This window comes from Bufo bufo, chromosome 10 (assembly GCF_905171765.1).
Source record: "Bufo bufo chromosome 10, aBufBuf1.1, whole genome shotgun sequence".
Classification (NCBI taxonomy): Eukaryota; Metazoa; Chordata; class Amphibia; order Anura; family Bufonidae; genus Bufo; species Bufo bufo.
This window is the reverse complement of record NC_053398.1, coordinates 35,829,007-35,848,723: the sequence shown is the minus strand read 5'-3', so window position 1 is coordinate 35,848,723 and position 19,717 is coordinate 35,829,007. Positions and strand designations below refer to the sequence as shown.

The 19,717-nt window shown below is 44.7% G+C and overlaps 1 protein-coding gene across 2 annotated transcripts in view; it reads left to right on the top strand.

Moving 5' to 3' along the window:
* MYRF (myelin regulatory factor) overlaps positions 1 to 19,717 on the top strand; it is a 162,696-nt gene that overhangs the window by 101,454 nt on the left and 41,525 nt on the right. For both annotated transcript variants that reach the window (XM_040409392.1, XM_040409391.1), the window contains exons 4-7: positions 7,829 to 7,890; positions 11,842 to 12,121; positions 14,552 to 14,646; positions 18,554 to 18,677. In XM_040409392.1, the coding sequence (XP_040265326.1) occupies positions 7,829 to 7,890; positions 11,842 to 12,121; positions 14,552 to 14,646; positions 18,554 to 18,677 (561 nt within the window). The remainder of the gene's footprint in view (positions 1 to 7,828; positions 7,891 to 11,841; positions 12,122 to 14,551; positions 14,647 to 18,553; positions 18,678 to 19,717) is intronic.

The following is a 19,717-nucleotide window of genomic DNA, read 5'->3' as shown; positions in this document are numbered from 1 at the left end:
AAACATACAAAAAGATTAACAACGAAAATGCAAAAAGTAACATCACTAAGAGGAGAAAAATATATCAATACAGTATATCAGTATAACACAGTGGAATAGTTACAGATACCCATAATATATATACCGTATGTAGAGTAGACCGTATATCCAAATGACACTAATGCTGTGGGGCGAAATACTGTGTGTGTTTATATATAACCATAAAGGGTAAATAAATCATGGCACAATCTAAGCTACATGCATGTGCTCTAATACATTTCAGCCCAATCAGAGTAGTGGCAGTACATAAAGTCACACTAGTAAAACGGGCAACAAAGACTGAATGTTCGTGTTGAGTGAACCTGTGTTTTCAAGTTCAGCGTACAAGGTTCGGGTTATCTAAGGCCCCTTTTTTCAAAAGGGCGAGTATTCCGCGCGGGTGCAATGCGTGAGGTGAACGCATTGCACCCGCACTGAATCCTGACCCATTCATTTCTATGGGGCTGTGCACATGAGCGGTGATTTTCACGCATCACTTGTGCGTTGCGTGAAAATCGCAGCATGCTCCTCTTTGTGCGTTTTTCCCGTAACGCAGGCCCCAAAGAAATGAATGGGGTTGCGTGAAAATCGCAAGCAAGTGCGGATGTGGTGCGATTTTCACGCACGGTTGCTAGGAGACGATCGGGATGGGGACCCGATCATTATTATTTTCCCTTATAACATGGTTATAAGGGAAAATAATAGCATTCTGAATACAGAATGCATAGTGCAATAGGGCTGGAGGGGTTAAAAAATAAATAAATAATTTAACTCACCTTAATCCACTTGTTCGCGCAGCCGGCATCTCTTCTGTCTTCTTTTCTGAAGAATAGGACCTTTGATGACGTCAGTACGTTCATCACATGGTCCGTCACATGACCCATCACCATAGTGATTAATCATGTGACGGACCATGTGATGAGCGTAGTGACGTCATCAAAGGTCCTATTCCTCACAGAACAAGATTAAGGTGGATTAAGGCGAGTTAAATTATTATTATTATTTTTTATTTTTTTTAACCCCTCCAGCCCTATTGTACAATGCATTCTGTATTCAGAATGCTATTATTTTCCCTTATAACCATGTTATAAGGGGAAATAATACAATCTACACTACAACTAACCCAAACCTGAATTTCTGTGAAGAAGTTCGGGTCTGGGTACCACAGTCAGTTTTTTATCACGCGCGTGCAAAACACATTGCACCCGCGCGATAAAAACTGAACATCGAAACGCAATCGCAGTCAAAACTGACTGCAATTGCGTTCCTACTCGCGCGGGTTTGCCGCAATGCACCGGGACGCATCCTGACCTAATCCGGACACGCTCGTCTGCAAGGGGCCTAAGAATTCCGTTATGGATTCTGTTACCACGGACCATAATGGAATTCTATGGCCTCTTTCACATGAGGTCCGGATGCGTTCAGGGTGCGTTCAGTGAAACTCGCACCATTTTGCAAGCAAGTTCAGTCAGTTTTGTCTGCGATTGCGTTCAGTTGTTCAGTTTTTTCAGCGCGGGTGCGATGCGTTTTGATGCATTTTTCAAGAGCGTGATAAAAAAACTGAAGGTTTACAAACAACATCTCATAGCAACAATCAGTGAAAAACGAGAGCTGCATGAAAAACGCTGAATATAGAACATGCTGCGTTTTTCACGCAACGCAGAACCGATGTGTGAAAAAAAAGCTCATGTGCACAGACCCATTGAAATGAATGGGTCAGGATTCAGTGCGGGTGCTATGCGTTCACGTCACGCATTGCACCCGCGCGGAAAACTCACTCGTGTGAAGGCCTCTTTCACACGAGCGTGACGGATTAGGTCCGGATGCGTCCAGGGTGCGTTCAGTGAAACTCACATCATTTTGCAAGCAAGTTCAGTCAGTTTTGTCTGAGATTGCGTTCAGTTGTTCAGTTTTTTCCGCGCGGGTGCAATGCGTTTTGATGCGTTTTTCACGCGCGTGATAAAAAACTGAAGGTTTACAAACAACATCTCTTAGCAACCATCAGTGAAAAACGCATCGCATCCGCACTTGCTTGCCCCATTCACTTCTATGGAGCCAGGGCTGCGTGAAAAACGCAGAATATAGAATATGCTGCAATTTTCCCGCAACGCAGAACTGATGCGTGAAAAACAACGCTCATGTACACAGACCCATTGAAATGAATGGGTCAAGATTCAGTGCGGGTGCTATGCGTTCACGTCACGCATTGCACCCGCGCGGAAAAAGAAAGGGGCCTATGACTGCACGCACCACGGAAGCCTATAAAAGGCATTCCGTCGTAATAGAAGTCTATGGCCAGCGCAGACTTCTATTATGACGGAATGCCTCTTATTGCTTCCGTGTTGCCTGCCGCCATAGAATTCCGTTATGGTCTGTGGTAATGGAATCCATAACGGAATTCTTAGATGAACCGAACCGAACGCTGAACTTGAAAACACAGGTTCACTCAACACTACACAATATATTTAATGGGTTAATGTATCCAACGAATGTAATAAAAAATGTAAATATCTGGAGTAATACAAACTGTAACTATATGAATGCAAAAACATTCCTTGTCCAGTGAAATTTCTCTATTACCTTTCAATTCCCCTCATTATCTGAAGGACCTGTGTCCCAGGAGACAGTCAAGCACCTGCACCTCCCAGGCTGCATTGCAATTAGCTCCTATTAACCCCTTGCTCCCCTACATAAAAAATAGTCCCCAGAGATACATATGGCATGTAATGCCCCTGCAGTTTCTCCACTGCATACTTACCAAAGTTTAGGTTGCTAAAATTAGGGGATCCAAAACATTACCCCTGGGAACCCCCCCAACCTTGCCAGGAACTACATACTTAGGCTCCATTCACACGTCCGTGGTGTGTTGCGGACCCGCAAATTGCGGATCCACAACACACCCGCCCCCGACACCCCTATAGGAATGCTTATTCTTGTCTGCAAGCTGCGGACAAGAATAGGACATGTTCTATCTTTTGCGGAGCTGCGGACCTGAAGAAGATCGGTGCCGCGTTTTCGCAAATGCGGATGCTGACAGCACACTGTGTGCTGTCCGCATCCATTCCGTCCCCATAGAAAATGAATGGGTCCGCACCCGTACCGCAAAATTGCGGAACGGATGCGGACCCATTTGCGGACGAGTGAATGGAGCCTTAGGCCTCTTTCACACTACCGTATGGCTATTTCAGTATTTTGCAGTCCGTTTTTGACAGATCCGTTGTTCCGTTTTTTTGTTTCAGTTGTGTTTCCGTTTCGGTTCCGTTTTTCCGTATGGCATATACAGTAATTACATAGAAAAAATTGGGCTGGGCATAACATTTTCAATAGATGGTTCCGCAAAAACGGAACGGATATGGAAGACATACGGATGTGTGTGTTCCGGTTTTTTTAGCAGACCCATTGACTTGAATGGAGCCACGGAACGTGATTTGCGGGCAATAATAGGACATGTTCTATCTTTCAACGGAACGGAAATACGGAAACGGAATGCATACGGAGTACATTCAGTTTTTTTTGCGGAACCATTGAAATGAATGGTTCCGTATACGGAACGCAAAAAACGGCCCGCAAAACGGAAAAAAAAAAATGGTAGTTTGAAAGAGGCCTTATGGGCAGGCTTATTGCAGGCATATAGCCACCCCCATTTTTAAAAATCAGGGACAGCCCCTGGCAACTAGGCCACTGTCTAGACAGAGCTATAGCTACATATTTTGGTGAAGTAGGGAGAAAGGAAAGAACGGTGTCTGGACCACGTCAACTGCTTTAATATCACTTTGTGGGCACGGAGTGGAGGGGAAGGGAGCAGGGAAGCTACTGAGCATGTCCGTCCACCTCTGAATGCAGGAGAAGGTGGACCAGAAGCATAAACAGCAGGGGGCGCTACCAGAGAGGTAAATGTAATGCGCATAAAAAACCTTACCATATGTTTATTGCATGTGCAACGGGCCGCCCCCCTGGGGCCCTATTAGAGGGTTGGTAACCCAGGTGTAGGAATGGCCGAGTGGTATAGGGTGGCCTAAAATGTCCCTTCTAATGTAATTGAGTGACACGGTGCTCCTACCTGGATACAGTTGGACCCCAGGCGTCCAGACCTTGTGATGAAGTTGAATAGCAGCTTTACTTTGATAAACATTCATCAGACACAATCTTCCAGCTTTGTCTTGGTCCCAGCAGGCTTTGGCATTAAAACTCTGGCAGGCAAACTCAACTCTGCTACATCTGTTGCTCTCTGGCTCTCTGCTGTGCTGACAGGCTTGCTGTATAACTTAGCTTCTTCTTTATGCTGCAACTTCTCTCTTTGTAGTCTGTCTATTAATTATGCCGGGGAACTCTCCTCCTGGCTCCTGAGGCTTTAAGCTGTGGCCTCCATCTCCAGCAGAGCTGAAGGTGCTCTGGATGGCTTGGCTTGGCTTGGCCTGGATACATCCAGCAGAGACATGCCCAGCACACCCTCCTTCCCCTAGCAGGGGGTAAGCTAGACTAACTAAAACTGATCCCCACCCTTCCTGCAGGAAGTGGGACTCGCCCACTCCTCCACAGAGGGGGGTTAGAATGGAATGGAAAGCTCCATTCGACCTTACTGTAGCTCTGCCGTTCTGGCTGCCACCTGCTGGTGAACCAGGCACATTACATTTGAACATAACAGTTACATTAGAGATAGGAATGCACAGTGTAGTGGACCTGAAATAAATACGTAAGATGACATTATATTAGCCCATTAGAGACAGTAACGGGGTGAAGAAGTGGTAATGCCACTCTGAGGCGTTACACATGTATATTGCTATAATACTTCCTTTTAAATGCCCGATTCATTGCATGGTAATCCCCTTTAGGCCCCATTGACAAGACTGTATTTTTGGTCTGCATCCATCCGGCATTTTTTGCGGATTGGTTGTGGACCCATTCGTATCAATGGGTCCACAAAAAATGCGGACCACGCTCCTTGTGCTGTCCGTTCTGTAGTCCCACAAAAAAGATGGAACATGTTCTATTCTTGTCCATTTTGTGGACAAGAATAGGCATTGTTACAATGGATCTGCAAAAAAAACAGATGCAATACAGGCGTCATCTGGACCGTAAAATCCATACGGTTGTGTGAATGCGCCCTTTAGGGATGTTACTCATGGTGGTGTCCTGGTTCCAGGATGTCGCCAACCCCTGCCACCTTTTATAGCTGCTTAAACTATGAAGAACACATGGAGAGATTTATAAAACTGGTGTAAAGGAAAACTGTCTTAGTTGCCCATAGCAACCAATCAGATTCCACCTTTCATTTTTCAGAGCTCCTTTGGAACATGAAAGGTGGAATCTGATTGGTTGCTATGGGCAACTAAGCCAGTTCTACTTTACACCAGTGTGATATATCTCCCCCTATACCTTTGATCATACTGTGGACTTCCCAAACTATCTAACAAAGCCCATGGCAACCAATCAGAGCCCACCTTTCTTTTTTTAGAATACTTTTAAGAAATGAAAGGTGAGCTCTGATTGGTTACTATGGGCGACTTTGACCATTTTCCTGTTAGACCCCCACAGAGTCTGATGGAGCATGCTGCAGTTCTTTATTCTGTTGGATCTGTATAGAATAGCCTCTATGTGAAATCGGAGGCATACGGAGGCACAGAAAAGACCTCATACACTTAGCCCTATGTTGTCACATACAAAATGGAGAGATAATCTGGTCATCAGTCATGTAAGCTTTTTACACCGTAACTACAATAAGTTGTTGTGTACACGTATGTCCAGGAAAGATAAAAGTCATAAAGGCCTCTTTCACACGAGCGAGTTTTCCCGCGCGGGTGCGATGTGTGAAGAGAACACATATCACCCGCATCAGTTCTGCATTGCGTGAAAAACGCAGCATGTTCTATATTCTGCGTTTTTTTCACGCAGCCCTGGCCCCACAGAAGTGAATGGGGCTTCAGTGAAAAAAGCATTGTATGCGGAAGCAAGTGCGGATGCGATGCGTTTTTCACTGATGGTTGCTAGGAGATGTTTGTAAACCTTCAGTTCTTTATCACGCGCGTGAAAAACGCATCAAAACGCATTGCACTCGCGCGGAAAAAACTGAACAACTGAACGCAATTGCAGACAAAACGGACTGAACTTGCTTGCAAAATGGTGCGAGTTTTACTGAACGCACCCTGAACGCATCCAGACCTAATCCATCACGCTCGTGTGAAAGAGGCCTAAGGCCCCTTGCACACGGCGTCGCGGATTTGGTCAGGATGCTTTGCGGGTGCATTGTGGGAAACCTGCACGAGTGCGCACGCAATTTCGGTCAGTTTTGTCTGCGAATGCGTTGTTCAGTGTTTTCAGCGCGAGTGCAAAGCGTTTTAATGCGTTTTGCACTCGCGTGATAAAAAAATGAATGTGGTGCCCAGACCCGAACCCGGACTTGGGTTCGGTGTGCTGTAGATTTTATTATTTTCCATTATAACATGGTTATAAGGAAAAATAATAGCATTCTTTAATTCAGGTTAAAAAAATGATAAAAAAATGACTCACCTCATCCACTTGATCGCGCAGCCGTTATCGTCTTCTTTCTTCTTCTTGCAGGACCTGCAAAAGGACCTGCGCTAACGTCATTGCGTGGTGAGCGCGATGACGTCAGCGCAGGTCCTTTTAACCCTCAAGGGACATTTTGCTTAGCATTCTGTATTCAGAATGCTATTAATTTCCCTTATAGCCATGTTATAATGGAAAATAATAAAGTGAATAGACCTCATCCCTATTTAATAACATCATCTCCTTAGCAACCATCCGTGAAAATCGCATAGCATCCGCACTTGCTTGCGATTTTCACGCAGCCCCATTCACTTCTATGGGGCCTGCGTTGCGTGAAAAATGCTGAATATAGAACATGCTGCGATTTTCGCACAGCGCACAAGTGATGCGTGAAAAACATCGCTCATGTCCATAGAAATGAATGGGTCAGGATTCAGTGCGGGTGCAATGCGTTCACGTCACGCATTGCACCCGCACGGAAAACTCGCCCATGTAAAAGGGGCGTAAGTTCTAGCATAACTGCTGCCATATTTGCGTCTTGCAGTGGGCTCATCTTGCAAAAAAATTTAACTTAACAAAAACAAAAAATTGCAAGAATTGCATTTTAATTAATGCCTCTATGGTACAAACCTAACATGCCCTCACAGCCTACTTTTCATAGGGCATAGAAACTATGCAAAATGAGCTCCGCTGGCAACATCTCTACCTAAAAAGTTTGTTAAGTACACCTTGTAGTGTAAACGTATGCTCCTCCGACTGGGAATTTGGGAATTCTTGAGTTGTGATTTTCATAGAAACAATGGAAAGGTCAAGCAGAAAAGTAGCTGTACTCCTGATGGAACCATGGAGGTTTCCTTTAAGTACACATGAAAGGGAGACCAGCTCGAAGCACCAAATCCAGCATCTCCAAGCCTGGTCAGATGTCCCACAAGGCTTGGAGATCTCATAATCCCTTTTTTTTTTATCTGTACGGAAAGGGAGTTAGAACAGTTCTGGCCTTTAAAAATTCGGAATTGTTAATATATCACGTACATCTTTCCTGCGGCTACCTACTTAGGCTGGGTCCACACGTGACTCATCAGCTGTGGATTTGCGGTAATACATGCGGTTCTTGTCACAGTTTTATTAGCCGTATTTTTAGTTACGTGTGGACATACCCTTGAAATGTCTCCAACCCTAAGATCAAGATATCTTCCTTTTGGTTAAAGTGGTCGTAAAGCTTTATATTCTGATAACTAGTAGGAATATATGAACAATACATGAGATGACTGTAAAGCATTTTCTCCATCTTCCTCTTCGTCAGCACTTTACCTGACTCTCCCCCGGACTCCGGATCAGAGGCGTACTCCCCCCAGCAGCTGAATGGTAAGTGCAGGATTTTCCCCTCCTTCCTTAGTGCTTTTATCCAGCTGGTGTAAACGGTCAGGGAAGAGAGAAGGTAAGGAACATATCAAATGTGTAAATATACCCGCTATACTGTTGTGCCTGCAAACGAGAGAGAACCGAGAGTGGGGAGACTGCGTCCGATGAAGGACTCTCGGAAGAGGAAGATTAATATGGAGAGTGCTGTTGCCTGAAAGAAGCTGAAGGGGTTGGAAATTTCAGGATAGAGTTTGTGTAAACTAAGTGCAAGGAGGGTCTGAAGAGGTGAGCTGTGTAGGGGGTGGGGTGACGGTAAAAGTGATAAGTAGAATGTTTGGATTGCAAAAAAAAGGAAACCGCAACACTGAAGACGAATCTACCCTCTAAGTTGTGAACTTTGGATAGGAAAGAGTTAAAAGGGTACTCTAAGGAGAATTTCACCTTTGAATTACTTCTGTGGAATTATCATTAACGCACTCCAAGCCACTTGGGAAGACCCTACATCGTGAGGAATGAAGGAGCGGACAGGTGACTGACGAGAGGTAAGACATCCTTGAGACGGTCAAGTTGTCTGTGTCGGTTGCCGGTAGAGAAATGGGAAGAGATGTCTCATAGGAGGTTCTCAAGGTTCATTCCCTAAGGACACTCTCCGTATGAAAGGTCTGGGAGTGTCCTAGAGCAGGTGTCTCAAGAGGTGTAGAGTGTTGGATTTTGGCCCGCAGCGCGACAGGTGACAGTGTTTGGGTTGATGCCTCTGTGAAGTCAGTCCAGTGTGTGCAAACTCGAATCTTTGTTTATCAGAGCAGAGAAATGTCTGGAATTCTTTTCCTGCCCCTCCCTAAATTTATCAGGAGAAACGGTCTGGCCCCACACACATTCCCTCTGTTGAATGTTTTCTGACTACTGCAGTATTAGCGTGCCTTAGGCCCCTTTCACACGAGCGAGTTTTCCGCGCGGGTGCAATGCGTGATGTGAACGCATAGCACCTGCACTGAATCCTGACCCATTCATTTCAATGTGTCTGTGCACATGAGCGTTGTTTTTCACGCATCAGTTCTGCGTTGCGTGAAAATCGCAGCATGTTCTATAGTCTGCGTTTTTCACGCAGCCCTGGCCCCATAGAAGTGAATGGGGCTGCGTGAAAAACGCATTGCATCCGCAAGCAAGTGCGGGTGCGATGCGTTTTTCACTGATGGTTGCTAAGAGATGTTGTTTGTAAACCTTCAGTTTTTTATCACGCGCGTGAAAAACCCATCGCACCGCACCGCGCGGAAAAAACTGAAGAACTGAACGCAATCGCAGACAAAACTGACTGAACTTGCTTGCAAAGTGGTGCGAGTTTCACTGAACGCATCCTGAACGCATCCGGAGCTGATCCGTCACGCTCGTGTGAAAGAGGCCTTACAGTTATAGGTGATGCTGTGGTTTTGTGCCCGATTCAGGTTTATGTCTTTGTTACGCTTTAATTGGAAAGTCTATAATTTACCTATAGGAACCTAGACAAGGTGGACAGTGAGGTGGGGCGCTCCCGCTGGAGTGCTGGTGGTCACCCTAGATCTAATCTCCTTTACCAAGAAAACAGTACTTCTCTCAGGCTAAGACATCAAAACTGTGTGCGTTTGACCCCACAGAACCACAAACTGAAGGAAATACAATTAGGCTAGGCGACGTGTCACGCAACAAAAAGGGTGTAACTACATTGTGAAATGTGTTGTGCGACATTTATTATAATGATAGTCTATGGTGTCGCACTGCAACATGCAACATACTGCGACACGACAGTCGCAAAAAAAAAACCCATCCAAGATGGATTTCTGTGTGACTATTGTGTCGCAGCATATCGCATGTCACAGTGCGACACCAGACTAACCCCTTCACGCCCAGTGCCGTACATGTGTTTAAAGGTGGTGCTCGCTCCTGCCGGCTGCGGGCGCCATAGCCGCGGGTGGCCGCCCTGCTTCTTTTAGCAGACACCTGCAGCTCATGTCCGCAACCGATGCCGATCGCTGACATTTAACCCCTAGGATGCCGTGGTCAATCCTGACCACGGCATCTGAGCGCGCAGAAACCGAAAGTGCGCACTTTCAGTTATGCTCCGGCTCCCCCGTGTGGCGATCGGAGGAGCCGGAGCGTGTATGCAGGAGGCTTATGAATGACAGGAGGCTGCTGCATAGTATTTCCTATGGAACCCTTGCCTGTAATAGGGCTCCATAGGAAAGTAGTAAAATCATCATAGATTCCAATGCTAGTGCATTGGAGTCTATGATAGTAGCAATCAGATGATTGATTGTTATAGTTCCCTATAGGAACTATAAAAAAAATTAAAAATTAAATAAACATAAAAATTCTAATCACCCCCCTTTTCCCAAAATAAAAGAACAAAAAAAAAAACACATCATGTGTGTTGCGATGTGCGAAAACACTCATAGTATAAAAATATATTCCCCATATGGCAAAACGGAAAAAAGCAGCCAAATGGCCGATTCTCCGTTTTTGGTCGCTTCATTTCCTACAAAAAAATGTAATAAAAAGTGATCAAAAAGTCATACACAGTAACACACCCCAGAATGGAATCGATGAAAAGTTCAGATCGCCCCGCAAATAATTAGCCCCCATACAGCTCCGTACACATAATTACAAAAAAGTTATAGGGGTCAAAATATGGCGACAAAAAAATAAAACTGATTCCCCCCCCCCACATTTACATTTTTTTTTTATCCCTATCAATATGCAAGAAAAACTATACATATAAGGTATCGCCAGATTCGTACTGACCTGTAGAATAAAAGTAACTGGTCAGTTTTAACGCACATCGAATGTTGTAAAAAATAAATAAAGGTAAAACTGTAGTGGAATTTTTTCCCGCTTCCCACTACATCATATGCAATATTGAATGGTGGCGTTGGAAAGTACAACTTGTCCCGCAAAAAACAAGCCCTCATATGGCTATGTGAACAGGTCAATAAAAAAGTTATGGCTCTGGGAAAGCAGGGAGCGCAAAACGAAAACGCAAAAAAAATATTTTTTTCTTTCTTTCTTTTTTATTCCATCTATCTAATATCTGTCTGTCTATCTATTGGGCCTATAACAAGTGATAGTCGATGGCCCGATACAAAGTAAAAGGGGTACAATTGATTGTTATTACAGTCATTCATCCCCCATTCACTTTGCATATTGTCATCAGCACGTCTCTGGTTTACACAGGGCGATGTGCTGCCAACAAAGGAGAATTTTTGGTGATGAACAAGAGATGCAATAACCCAACAAACAAGCATTTTTGCTCATTTATTAGGTGACTGGTGGCATCTTTACATGGGCCAATTACTGGGAATAAGCATTTGTATGAATGTTAGTTCCCGATAATTGGCCCGGTCCTCATTTAACAGGTCCCCAGCAAGATTTCTCCTTAAATCTAATATACAAAACATACATCCGTTTTCCCACTTATTAACTTAAATTCTGAGATCAAAAGTAAAAAAAAATCTGACTTTTTATCTCAGAATTTTTTTTGACTTCTAAACTGGGTAATGATCATTTCCAGTAAAGATAAGATGTTGGCTCTTGGCACTGCCATGTTCCCTACGCCCTAATGGACATATGGAGGTGGTAGAGGGAGGCTATCCCATATATATGTACAGCGCTATGGAATGAATGGCGCTTTAATAATAAATAATAATAATAATATAACGATATACCTAGAGTAATCACCTAGAGCATTTCACTTGTTAACCCCTTATATTCTGTATTTCACTGGAGCGCCAATGCTGTGCGCCTCTTACTTCTAGTTATCTCCCAGCACAGCAAATGTCTTCTTCTCCCCCTTTGTAGACCACATTCACATTCTTGCATGAGTTGCTATAGTGGATGACCATACCTTTAGTAAAGTGTTAATGCTGGTTGTTTGACTAGCTGCCATGTTTAATTTGTACCAATATATTTTTGCATATTCTATAGATCCTCACCTGCTTCGCACTATGACCCCAGAAAATATTTGTCACATCACCCCACCTTCTCGCCTGGAGCACCCACCACCGTCTCACCTTCAAGGCCCACCTCCGCCACATCCTGCACACCAGCAGCACTACCCTAACATGCAACGGGATTTGTACCTGAAAGTGGAGTCCTTGATGCCCCCGTACCCGCCACTTGGACCTGGTATGCCTCCCACAGTCCTCCATCACGCACAGCAATCTCAGATGCTTCACCAGCTTCTCCAGCAGCAACATGGATCAGAGTAGGTACCACTAGAGTCATAGGATATGGTTATGGTGCCTTCACCTCTGACGTTCAACCTTGTAATGAATCGCATGATGACAATTCTTATTGAGGAGACTGACTTTTATACAACTCAACCCCTTAAAAAAATGTCATTAATGTCGTAGAAAGGGGAACCCATTTAAGACTTTTTTTAGTGCTAAAAATGTGAAAAGGGGGCTTTTTTTTATTGTACATTTAGACTCTATTCACATTAGTGTTGGACTCCATTCCATTAGATTTCTGTTGCTTTTTGATGGAAAGAATAAATGCTGCATTATTCTTGCTTTAAAGGGGTTGTTCAAGAATGAGGGGGGTTTTGGCAAACCCCCTCACTTTACTGGACTTGTAAAGGGAAGTTAACTTATCTGATTCCCGGCGCTGGCTCCCGACTCGTTCTTCTCCCGGTCAGCGGTGCTCTGCTGGTCTCCCTCTATGTCAGCATCCTGTTTGACATAGCCGCAGCCAAGACTGGATCCCCTTGCGTCCTGTGACCATTTGTCATGATGTAAGCTGTGCCACTAACTGCCCAGGCAAGTGATTGGCTGCAGAGATGTCAAACTGGAGGAAGCCCAGCAGAGCAGCCCAGGCCTGGAGGAGAAGGAGTGAGGAGTCGGCTCAAAAAACTGCACCAAAAACTACTGTAGAAAACTGTGTGACACCACGCTAACAGAAATCTGACCGATCCTATAGTCTGTAGGTGCCTCAGCTTTCATGGGTCGCTTTTGAAATGGACCTTTATGAAAGCTGCTATGACTTTGTTAAAAAGGTTATCCGGCCTAGGAGCTGACAACTCCAATGGTCCTAAACTAACCTTTCTCAGGTCCTGCCGAGCCCACGATCCTGCTCCATTCCCGGCTGCTTCCAGTCCTTGCAGGACCAGGAAGTGGTTTTATCACAGGCATAGTGAAACCACGGGGGGCACAGTTTAGGACCATTGGGGTTGACAGCTTTTGGGCTGAAAAAACTCTTTAATAAGGGGTGTGAGGATACTAATGTAAACAGGGTCTTGTTTCTAAGGGTGATGTCACACACAGCTTATTGTGGCAGTTTTTGATGCAGTGTTTTGAGCCAAAGCCAGAAGTGGGTTGAAAGATATTGAGAAATATAAAGGAAGGCTCAAAAAACTGCCCAAGGAACTGCCTGGTCCTGTGGGGACTGGAAATGGCTAGGAACAGGGCAAAGGCATTGGCATGGCGGGACTGCGTACAGGTGCTTTGTTTTTAAAAGGGGCACTGTTTAGGACCATTGGGATTGTTGGCTTTTAGGTTGGAAAGCCCCATAAGTAACGAGCGTTAAGATGCTAATGTGAACAGGGCTTTACCCCGAAGGTGGGTTCACACCAGCGTTAGGGATTCCGTTATGGCTTTTCATTATAACATGGTTATAACGGAAAATAACGGAATGCCCAGACAGAATGCAAAGCGGAAGCCTTTAAAAGGCATTCCGTTTGTTTTCCATCCTAATAGAAGTCTATGGGAAAGCATAATGGATCCGTCTGGGTCCCGTTATGCAAGACGGAAAACAAAGTGCATAACGGGAACGGGACCCAGACGGATCCGTTTTGAATTGCATAGACTTCTATTAGGACGGAAAGCAAACGGAATGCTTTTTAAAGGCTTCTGTTTTGCATTCCGTCATAATACAAGTCTATGGGCAGAAGAACGGATCCGTCCTTCAGTCTTATGGATTCTGTTATTTTCTGTTATAACCATGTTATAACGGAAAGCCATAACGGACTCCCTAGCGCTAGTGTGAACCCACCCTAAGGCCTCTTGCACACGACCGTATGGCTTTTTCTGTATTTTGCGGTCCATTTTTCACGGATCCGTTGCTCCGTTTTTTGTTTCCGTTCCGTATTTGCGAAAAAAATCTCTGTATGGTTTCCGTATGCGATCCATTGTTTGCGGATCGCAAATGGAAACATTCAATTTTTAATGTACAGTAATGTATTTTAACAGTATACACATGGGCAAAGTGGGCATGGATCCGCAAAAAACTTACGCATTCCGTATTTTTGGAGGACCCATTGACTTGAATGGAGCCACGGATCGCTATTTGCGGGCAATATTAGGACAAGTTCTATCTTTCAGCGGAACAGAAATACAGAAACGGAATGCGTACGGAGTACATTCAGTTTTTTTTGCAGAACCATTGAAATGAATGGTTCTGCATACGGAATCCGCAAAAACGGGGAAAAAAAAACGTTTGTGTGCAAGAGGCCTAATGTGATGTCAAGCACAGGTTTTTGAGCCAGTTTTTTTTAGTTGTATGGGAAATATAAAGGAAGGACCTGTGTGTGACACCATCATAATAACTCCACAGATAAGAAAATGTTGACATATATTTTAATTCTAAGTCTCATTAAGAGTCAAAGATCTGATTTTTTTTTTTTCTTTCTTTATTGCAGGCTCCCCGCGCACCCTGCAAAGAAGAGGAAACACTCAGATTCTCCTAATCTGAGGGATCAAGTACCCAGTGGAGGCATGGTGAAACAGGAGACGGGTACTGACACACTGACATAGACCCACATATACGCGTAGAGCAGGCACATGAAAAGAAGGTCCACTGGCAATGCACCTCAACATAGCTACTGGCTGAGGGCATGGTGGAGCATACATACACATAGGCCTCACCAGGGCACTGACTGCGGCCATGACCATATGATTACTGAGGGACAGAAAGCACAGTGGGGGAGATTTATCAAAACGGGTGTAAAGGAAAACTCATTTAGTCGCCCATTGCAACCAATCAGATTCCACCTTTCATTTTTTTAGAGCTCTTTTGGAAAATAAAAGGATTAGGGTCCATTCGCACGACCGTATGAATGGGTCTGCGTCCGTTCCACAATTTAGCGGAACAGGTGCAGACCCATTCATTTCAATAGGGCTGCAAAAGATGCAGACAGCACACCCTGTGCTGTCTGCATCCGTAATCCTGTTCCGCGGCCCCACAAAAATATAGAGCGTGTCCTATTCTTGTCCGCAATCACGGACAAGAATAGGCATTTTCTATATAGCGCCGGCCATGTGCGGTCCGCAAAATGAGGTCCGGTATCCGTGTTTGGCGGATATGCAATTTGCACACCGCAAAACACGGTTGCGTGAATGTATCCTTAATTTGATTTGTTGCTATGGGCGACTCAGACACTTTTCCTTTACATCAGTTTTGATAAATCTCTCCCTTTGTGATAGGGAGGTTTATAAAACTGTCCAAAAGGAAAACTGACTGTTGCCCATAGCAACCAATTACTGCACTGCTTTCATTTTGTTTTCTGCTCTTGAAAAATGAAAGGTGCTCTGTGATTGGTTGCGATGGGCAACAAAGACAACTCTTCTTTTAGACAGTTTCCATAAATGGGACTGTTTGTGAACATGTGTAAATGCATTCATTGCTTACTACCTGTGAAATACAAACTAATGATTACCCAGACAGGAAAATTGGGTTAGTTGCCCATAGCAACCAATCAGATTCAACCTTTCATTTTTCAGAGCTCCTTTGGAAAATGAAAGGTAGAATCTGATTGGTTGCTATGGGCAACTAGGCCAGTTTTCCATTCCACCAGTTTTGATCAATCTCCCCCTCTGTTTTTTTTTTTTAATTCAAGGTTTGTTATAGGAGATTTGTCTATTTTGTGCTGACCAAATGGGTTAGCTTTATTAAAACTGTCTAAAAGAAAATCCAGTCTTTGTTACCCATAGCAACCAATCACAGTGCAGCTTTCATCTTACCAGAACAGTTTAAGAAATAAAAGCTGCACGCTAATTGGTTGCTATGGGCAACAATAAGAATTTTTACGTTAGACAGTTTTACATAATTCTGCCCCATTTTTAGCACTATACAATATATTTTTTGCAAACAGCGCCCATATTTAGTTTCATAAATAGACTAATACATGGACAACTAACATAGATAGCGCTCACTAAAAGAGCATACTTGCCAACTCTCCTGGAACGTCCGCATAATTACCAACATTGCGATTGGTAAATTAGGGACAAGTAGACCCCTACCCCAGGAATGCCCTCAAACTGGACAGGCCTGCTCGCTTATGGGTGGGGCTTACACAAGCCACGCCCTTTTTGGAACAGGACAGCCCAAATTTGCAGGGACTGTCTCTGAAAATTAGGGACAGTTCCTGCAAATTAAGGACTATTGACACTTATTTGCCCCGGAGACTCCAAAAGGGGAGATATCTTACAGAATCCAAGAAGAGCAATGCAGATTTGTACCTATGACACTGGCTGACCTGTTACATGTGCACTTGGCAGCTGAAGACATCTGTGTTGGTCCCATGTTCATATGTGCCCGCATTGCTGAGAAAAATGATGTTTTATTATGTGCAAACGAGCCTTTAGGAGCAACGGGGGCGTTGCCATTACACCTAGAGGCTCTGCTCTCTCTGCAACTGCTGTACTCCCTGCACTTTGATTGACTTTAGGAGAAGTCAGGGACAGGCATGATCACATTTAAACTGCCTGGATAGGGGTGGTAGTTGCAGCGAGAGCAGAGCCTCTAGGTGTAAGGGCAATGCCCCCATTGCTCCTAGAGACTCATTTGCATATATTAAAACTTCATTTTTCTCAGCAATGCGGGCACATATGAACATGGGACCAACACAGATGTCTTCAGCTGCCAAGTGCACATGTAACAGGTCAGCCAGTGTCATAGGGACAAATCTGCTGACAGATGCCCTTAAACAGCTTTGGGGGTAACAGCGCCTGGCAGAACGTGGCTGTAGGGACCCAAGCCTCGGAGCAATCACTTGCTGGAGCTCTGGCAAGCTGAGCAAGAGCAGGTGCAGCGCACGGGGGCCAATGTCCATGGGGATCCCTTTAAGAGGGAAAATAAAGTCAATGGTTTTGTCGTGACGCCAGTTGCAATGAAGCAACAAGGGCACAGGGCCCCCTTTAGTAATATTGTAGGTGGTGGTACCCAGTGTAGGAATGCCGGAGTGCTGTAGGGTGGGCTACATGTCCCTTTATTTGTACTTGTGCACGTGTCACGGTGCTCCTACCTGGATACGCTGGAACCCCAGGCATTGTCCTGCGAAGCAGAGCAAGGGATCGTTGATGAAGCGGATGAAATAAATTGAGTCCAGACCTTGTGTTGAAGTTGATAACAGCTTTACTTGCATAAACGTTAATCAGGAAACAATCTTCCAACTTTGCCTTGGTCACCAGCAGGCTTTTGCTTTAAAACTGACAGGCAAACACGCCCTGCTCCATCTGTTGCTCTCTGGCTCTGCTGTGCTAACAGAATTAAATGGAATCTTTTCCTTTCTGCTGTACTTAACTTTCTGTGGTCTGGTCTGTAGCTTTGTCTTTGTCCAAGGGACTCTCTTCCTGGCTTTGGAGGCTCTTTGGTGTGGCCTCTTAATCCATCATAGCTGAAGGTGCTCTGCTGGCTGAGACACAGCCTTCCCCTTGCAGGGGGTACTCTATTCTGATTTTGGCAGGGCCTGTCCAGCAAGGACGAGAGCCTGCTTCCTTCCCCAAACTGGGTACTCTAAACTGACCTTCACTAACTAAAACTCCTTCCTCTCTAGATAGGGCTAGAATGGAAAGAAGGGCTCCATTCGAGGCAAAACAGCTCTGCCATAGATGCCGCCATCTGCTGGTGAACCAGGCACATAACACTTACACATAATAGTTGCAAAATAGGAAATGCACAGTGTTTGAACCTATAAAATAAATATACATGATGACATTAAATCAACCATAGGAGATAGTGGAGAGGTGTAAAAGGTGGTAATGCACCACTGGGGCGTTACACAGGCTGCCAGGAACAAGTTCCCTGGCCAGTCCATCTATAACATCAAATGGACCCAGTTAAAGGAGCAATGCACCCTGTAGTCATCCATAACAAATGAACCGTGGCCACCACTGGCCAACATGATTGTGCTGCTCCTGTCATGGGAAGTACTTCAGTACTTCAAGTCTATATTCTACAGGTGTTTCACATATGTCTGCCACAACTGCCCATCTAGTATGCATGATGTATATGGAGTCTGTGTACAGGGAAAGCCTAGCCTGGGGTGAGGGTACAGGGCTCATCTGGCCTGGAATCTGTATACAGGGGGGCTTTGATATGCTGGGATCTATATCTCTATTTGCTGTATGGTGTGTATTCATTATGGGTTATGTCGAATAGGTATGAGTTGTGTAAATGCCACAGGTTGGGAGCGTGTCTCATATAAATAGATGGGGCATAAGAAAAAATTTGGCACCGTGCACAGGTGCCCGCTCCCGTCTTTGAAATCCTTTGTCAAAAGTTGGCAAGCATGCTAAAGAGGTACATGTTACTACCACAGTAATTACATAACATTCAATGACAAGGGTGGTCTTTGGGGTTGGCTTATGGGTACAACAGTTATCCTCATAGTTTAATTGACTTTTTCCGATTTTGACTACAGGTCTTATGCAAGATAATGACAGTCTGAATGGCTCCTACCTGGACCCGAATTATCAGTCTATAAAATGGCAGCCGCACCTACAGAATAAGTGGGTCACCTTGTATGACAGCAACTACAAGGAACTGTAAGTAAAAGTCATACGATATAATGTAAGCAGAGCAATATCTGGACTGATTGGCTGGAGTATTCATAGAATGGCTACCTTATTAGAGACACCCATCTAGTAGCGCGTTGGACCTCCTTTGGCCTTCAGGACTGCAGCAGTTCATCCTGGTATAGATTCCACTAGGTGTTGAAATAGTTCTGTAGGAATATTGGTCCAGAACTGTTGCAACAGATTAGACAGAAGTACTGACATGCTATGAACAGCCCATTCTACCCAGGGATCCCCTATAGGATTTAGGTCTGGGGGGAGAGGGGGGGACTGTGAAGGCCAGGGGAGCAAGAAAATTCATTATTATTTTCCTGGAACCAGTAACATGACTAAATGATTTGGAATAGTTGCATGACTCTTTGGGGCGTGCATCTTAGGAGGTTTGGTGAGTTGAAGGATGGGGCTCCTGTTTGGGGCATGATGTTTATGTTTGGTGCCCTTGGGTCAGTGAGTCCGGCCAAGGGTAAGGTGAAACTTCAACTGGAGGATAAAAAATATGGGGTTGCCTTCCAGGATCCCTCATGATCAGGTGGTTATGAAGATGGAACATTGTTCAGATATATGCAAGTTATGTAAAGAAAATGTTATTATGGGAAATCTGTTACTAAATGGGCCGCTATGGCCTTTTACACCAAAATGAGGTCTCCGTGTGTTTGTTAATGTGAAAAGGGGATGGGTGGTAAAATGGCCGCACTAATCTTCCATCCTAGTAAGGGTCCATTCACATGTCCGTATGAATGGTCCGGATCCGTTCATTTTCAACGCGGCCGGAAAAGATGAGGACAGCACACAGTGTGCTGTCCGCATCCACATTTCTGGTCGGCGGCCCCGAACTTCCGGTCCGCGGCTGTGCAAAAAAATAGAGCATGTCCTATTCTTGTCCACAGCTGCGGATAAGAATAGGAGTCCTCTATATAGTGCCGGCCATGTGCGGTGTCAGTGTTTTGCAGTCCGCAACTCGCGGACCGCAAAACACTACGGACTTCTGAATGGACACTAAGTCAATTAAC